Source organism: Pollicipes pollicipes, unplaced genomic scaffold (genome assembly GCF_011947565.3).
Source record: "Pollicipes pollicipes isolate AB1234 unplaced genomic scaffold, Ppol_2.1 Scaffold_3447;HRSCAF=4054_pilon_pilon_pilon, whole genome shotgun sequence".
Classification (NCBI taxonomy): Eukaryota; Metazoa; Arthropoda; class Thecostraca; order Pollicipedomorpha; family Pollicipedidae; genus Pollicipes; species Pollicipes pollicipes.
The window spans coordinates 33,794,290-33,800,401 of NW_023596297.1; the positions used below are offsets into that span (position 1 = coordinate 33,794,290).

General features: G+C 56.5%; 1 protein-coding gene across 1 annotated transcript; it reads right to left on the minus strand.

Moving 5' to 3' along the window:
* Positions 1-400: 400 nt before the first annotated feature.
* Positions 401-4,862, minus strand: Paics (PAICS bifunctional enzyme). The gene is made up of 8 exons (XM_037214600.1): positions 4,667-4,862; positions 4,136-4,333; positions 3,218-3,396; positions 2,732-2,939; positions 2,358-2,443; positions 1,991-2,101; positions 1,587-1,737; positions 401-1,015 (listed from the first exon to the last, which is right to left on the minus strand). The coding sequence occupies exons 1-8, from the start codon at positions 4,668-4,670 to the stop codon at positions 696-698; spliced, it is 1,257 nt and encodes a 418-aa protein (XP_037070495.1). The 5' UTR covers positions 4,671-4,862; the 3' UTR covers positions 401-695.
* Positions 4,863-6,112: the final 1,250 nt, after the last annotated feature.

Consider the following 6,112-nt stretch of genomic DNA (forward strand, 5'->3'; position numbering starts at 1 on the left):
GCGATGAAAGCGAAATACCATGCAATTCAGCCGCCGCATAATGAGAGCGATTATTTAGCCAACAGCTGCAGCGTGGCTAGAACACTGAAAACGTACCTATTGCGATCATTTGTCTACTCTTCATAGGCCATGTTTGATCACACTGCGCTGAAATGACAAAGGCGAGACACTGTCTGTAATGCAGCGACAGTGCGCCCCACCCGTAGCCATGTGAAGTTCGCTGCGACACACCTTGTCACAAGCTTAACTTGCAAGCAGTACACGTGAAGGCGGATGTCAAGACTGCACACACGCTATGAGGATAATCGACCTCCACTATGTCTTTCTGTATCACGTCCAGTGATTACAATGTTTTTACGCCCAACTTTTCAACCCATTCTGACATGCAACAAACCTCTACTTCCCAGTAGCTGTGCGCAACTATTGCGTTTCAGATATATTTCATCCTTTGGCACTGATACAAAACTGCTGAGGATACTCAACGCGCTCATGAAATCGAACATCAGATACATTGATAACTCATGTGAATATGTAACTCACTAGTCAGCTGTGAGGGGATAGCTTCCGGCGCCATATGCACGCCGCCAAACGTCTTCACCTTGCTGCGCGCTAACCAATCCATGCTACCGGTACAATCTACGAGAGCGACATTCGCCGTCGGCGCCCCCACGACGGCGTGGCCCCGCGCGAGGCCCTCACTCGGCGGCGGCTCGCTGGGCGGCGTCGGCGGCGCTCAGCTTGGCCCAGTTGGCGAGGCGACGCACCGCCAGCCGGGACCAGAGCGTCGGATCACTGAGCGCGAAGCACGCGGCCGCCGCCAGCGCCGCCGCCTCCGGGTACAGCACCGTGCTGCAGCCGAGGCCGGACGGTGTGCGGAGCGACGAGAACACGTCGGAGTCGACCGTCGGCGTCGGCGGGCAGTTGATGACCGGGAAGGCTGTGTTGCCCGACAGCACGGGGCCCAGGCCGTTGCTGCGGCCGGCCACGGCGATGAAGACCACCGGTTCGCCGGTTCCTGCGGCAGGGGGACGCGCTCGAGAGCAGACGAAGGGGTGGGCGGGGTCGAGCCGGCGGTACTCGGCTGGCTGTCTACGAAAGGCGTGCCCATGAACAGAAGGCGTTTCGGAAATTCCAGCGCGGCGTGGGATGTGGCAGCCGGTTCGGAGATCGACACGTTGGAAAGACAATCGTTCCCAAGGGTGATCAAGGCAGGCTATCCCAGGCCATCGCATTACCTGTGCGTAATTATTCAGCACAAGCCGTGACATAATTCCGCTTCGATAGAATTTGTACCGGGAACAATAAGCATCGAACCAAAAAGAACAAGTCAACAATTCCAAGCTTGCCAACGAACTTGGTTGGTGAACTGCATGCTAAAAATTGAGCGCAGTAAAGACTCGAGCCGATGCACCACCCACGCCCAGTTGTAAAAAAGAACACTGAGCACCCAGCCATGCGCACATCCCTATCAGCGACGTCAAGTCCCGCAGACAGCTCAGTCCACGAAATCGCTTCTTCTGCGACCACTCCACGCCGTCAAACCGCCATCACCGCGTCACCAGAGGTCAGAGGGGCGTCTCGCTGACCTTCGTACTCGGCTACGATGCGGAGCGTCTCCTCGGTGCCCTTGTGCGCCGAAGAAACGCGCACCGCGGCAGACACGCCCAGATGGGAGAGGTGCTGCCGGATCTTGGCGCAGTGGTCGGCGTCACTAGGCGAACCCATGATGATCACCGCCTGCAGAGAACATGTCAGAGTTCACTCATGAACAGGATGTAAGCTGCCGACTGGTTGCGGCGCTCGAGTCTTTAATCTCAGCATGGCAACAATGATGATGGAGGCGCAAAAGTACACCGAAAGCATTGGCCGTGCTTCTGCCTGAGAAACGAGGCACCAGAGCCACCGGCGGAAACAAACACCACTTCCGAGCTACTGTGTTGACAGCAACGGCGACGTGTTTCGAGTGGCGTTCGACGGAGTCTCGCGTCACCTGGTGGTGGCGGCTCATGTTGAACCCGACTAGCTGCTCGGCCACCCACTCATAATTCTTCTTCAGGTCCCGCATCACTTCAGGGGTGACGTCCACAGCGTCGCGGAACGTCTGCAACGGACGGGCGTGCTGTATAAGATGGCGGTAAACATGACAACGCTTCACAGCGTCAAAGAAACTTGAGGCAAAACCGGTGCATCCCTGCAATCCACGAACAGAGCACGCTTAGCCTCGTTTTTGCGAGGAGGGCTCACTTCTGGGAATAAACACTTGAGCTTTTGTGCGACAGAACACACTAACGCGATGCCATCACCAAAAGAGCAACCAGCTTCACGTGGCGGGGGCAGAAAATGGGCGTCGTTGTCACCTGCTTGTCCTTCATCAGCCGCTTGTCGCCCGCCGGCCACAGGCGCCAAGAATCGTTGTCAATGACGTCCGCAACCAGAATTTCGCCTGAGGCAAGCGGGGGGAAAACGGCATTGTATCAGATAACCATTACACGTGCCAGGATCAATTCGTCAAACAAAACATCGAAGCTCGCAAGCCAGGTGGACATGGATTCTACAAAGATGATTATAAGGCGCATGGACACAGGTACATCGTCCACTTGACTATGCCCTCGTGGTAACCGCCTGAGGGCAGGTTCGACCAGGACGCACATCCCTACAACATACCACCAAGGCTGCTGCTACGACGTCCCAGTTGCACGAACACAGACACGAAACGACACGACGCACTCACCAGTCTCCTTGTCGACACCGAACTCGATCTTCATGTCGACGAGAGCCACACCCAGGCTGCTCCAGAGCCTCTCGAGCACGCTGAACACGGCCACGGTGGTCTTGCCCATCAAGCGGAGCTCGTCGGGCCCGATGGCGCGGCCGGCGCAGCAGAACGCCGCCGCCAGCACCTGCTCCTCGCTCCACTGCGGGTCACCCTTGGTGTCGTCCTGTCGGGGGGGTGCGCCGGGCTCGGTTGGGTCTGGGAGACCGCAGAGACGGGAGCAGGTATTTGATGGCCATGGTTCCGACTCGTAACACGGCTGACAGAATTCCGCCAAGAATCGGAAATTCCGTGACACGCGTCCGGAGAAAACTAATATGATGGCTTTGCTGCGCGGACGGTGTGGCATATGCGAGTGAAACGTTAACGCATTATTTCACGGCTCCCCGTGTACGACTTCTTTACCGTGCACAAAGGACTACGCACCTTCTCTGCTAATCCCACCTTGAAGAAGAGCTCCAGCTTTGGCGGGCTGAAGCGGTAGCCCTCCTTGACGCCGGGGTTGCGCTTGAGGAAGGAGCCGGTGGCCACGCGCCGGGTCACCCACTCGATGGGCACCATGTCACAGCGGCGGCACAGCAGCGTGTCAGGCGCCGCTTGCTCCACGAACGCCGTCCGGATCCCTGCAGAGCGGCGTCCGCGCGTCGCTGGGGTCACTTGGCGGTTGACTTTGCCTCTTTCAATGGAGTAGGGACCTAATCACCAAAGGGACGCTAAAATGAAAAGGCAACAGAACCTTTGAATTTAGATGAAATCTTAGCTACAGACCTGGAAGAAATTTTATCAAATTACGCCTCGCCCAGCTGTCAGCTCAGAAAACAGACGAGCGATGTCAGAGGTCAAATATCAAATTGAAAAAACTGAATCGCCTCAGCTCGGCCTCACACCAGCTCCACGGATATGCTATCCGTGCGCATATGCAGCCGTACTTATACGACGAAGACGCCCGTCAACGTGCCTGGCTACCAGGGATGTAGTGGTCGGTACAGGGGGGGGGGGGGGGGGGGGAGCGACGCTTTAGCCCCCGCACCCAATTTGGCCCTAAGCCCCCCCCCCCTCCAACTCTGAGAAGGACGTTGTCCAAACCAAGGGAGGAAGTAGTTTGTTGGCTTTTTTGGTAAGGTAGTGTCATTTTTCATTGTTCAGCCCACCTCCAAACTCATTTTGCAAAACTTCCTGGCAACCAATACACACAGAAGGTGTCGGGAATCCTCGCTCTTTGTGCTTGTAGCCGACTGTGTGGCAATCGGCGAATCCATGAACAGACATGAACACCAATACAACTATACAAAACTCAACAGCACTATCACAACCCAGTGAGCCGGACCAGCACAAAAATCGCCTGCCCTCAGTCGGCCGTACCGACTGCCGTCAGGTACTTGAAGACGACAGCGCAGGTGGTGGTGGCGACGACGCCCTTGCCCTCCATCTGGCCCTTGCGAATGCCGTTGTGGGCGGTTATGGCATCCTTGGAGGCCAAATATACGAGGCCGGGCCGGTCGGCCACCTCGAGGATCCGTTTCGTCTTCCCCTCAGCCAGTTGTGTGCCCATCTTCAGGTCTGGTGGAGGAGCGCTCAGTGGAAGCACCACGGCAGGAGCAGAGGCAACGATGAACATTTTCTCGCATAACGGGCACCTTTGCACTCGGAGGTTACATCGCGAGTTGCACGTTGCAGCAGGCTTATGACTCGGACCAACACGCTATTTCGCGTCGAAGCGGTGACGAACTGCACAACGACGGGAAGATAAACGGCCATTTAGCTTCCCAACGCCTGGCGTACAGCAAACATCACCCGTCGCTGAATTCTGAAGAGGGGATCTCGCGTCCAAACGGCACCGCCACGCCGCGGGCGACGCGATCAATGCGCGGACAGGCTCGCAAATACACTCACCCATGGCGCTGCCGCTGCACTGGGCTTGTTCCACCGATCCGCTCTTGCCCGCCCGTCGTTCTCCGGCGGCTCCGCACTGCAGCAGAGCACTCGCGGCGGTCACTGTCCTCACGCGCCGGCCACGTGCAGTGCAGAGTGCGCACCAAGCGGCGGGCCCCTCTCCAGCCCGGCGTTGGTGCCGGTCACGTGACCAGAAGGGTCTCAAGGTCACGGCGCGTAAACAGAGGCCTCGGAGGCTTCTATCATACTAGAGCGGGAACAACCGTGGAGCATGCTGCACACACTGGAAGAAACGGACGATGATGTTGCGCGACTCATCGGAGACAAGCAGCACATGATACCCTCGTGCAGCACCTCCCACTGAGAACGCCTCTGACAGCAACACAACACCGGAATGACCGGGGTTAAAACACTCGTTAGAACTGGAGCGGAGTCTGCTGCGCTGCCTCTGCAGCGGCAGCCGGCCGGCCGCGTCCGTGCACGCCGCCACGTGGCCCGGCCAGCTCTGTTGGCTTGGATCGCCGGCGCGCCCGCTGCTTACGTAATGACCAGGCACGTCGTGTGGAGAGGGTGGAGTGGATTGTCGGAGCGAGAGACTGCTTCCGCTGTGGTTTAAAGTGGAGTGCGTTGTCGGAGCGGAAGGCTGCCCGGCTACGGTTTGACACATTTGTTATTGCAGAGTATTTTGTCTATACGCCGTTAAAAGTGGTTCTGCGTCACCGGTGTCAAGTGGAAGTGTCACTGTCACCCTCTCTCTCTCTCTCTCTCTCTCTCTATCTCTTCTCTTCACTCTTCCTCCTCTCGCTCCTCTCTCTTCTCTCTACTCTCTCTTCTCTCTCTTCTCTCTCTATCTATCTCTCTCTCTCTCTCCTCTCTTCTCTCTCTCTATCTCTCTCTCTTCTCAATCTCTTATCTCTCTCTCTCTCTCTTCTCTCTCTCTCTCTCTCTCTCTCTCTCTCTCTCTCTCTCTCTCTCTCCTCTCGCTCTCTCTCTCTCTCTCTCCTCCTCTCTCTCTCTCTCTCTCTCTCTTCTCTACTCTCTATCTCTCTCTCTCTCTCCTTCTCTCTTTTTCTCCTCTCTCTCTCTCTCTCTCTCTCTATCTCTCTCTCTCTCTCTCTCTCTTCTCTCTCTCCTCTCTCTCTCTCTCTCTCTGCTCTCTCTCTCTCTCTCTCTCTACCTCTCTCTACCCCGCACCTCTTTTCACTTAAACCACTATCAGTCTCATTTCTCTCCCTCTGAAAACTGAAGCTCGAAATGATGGTTACTTCCACCTTATTTGTCTGTAGGGTCTCGCATGGTGCGTCTTTTCACAGCGATCCTGTCTCGATGGCATTCCGTCCTCGGGACATGACACCCAGCGCGTGTATTTAGTAAAGCCGAGGAGCAGATGACACCGCTCTGGTATCACCAGAAAGTGCGTCAAAATAAGCTAAACTGCAGCCCATG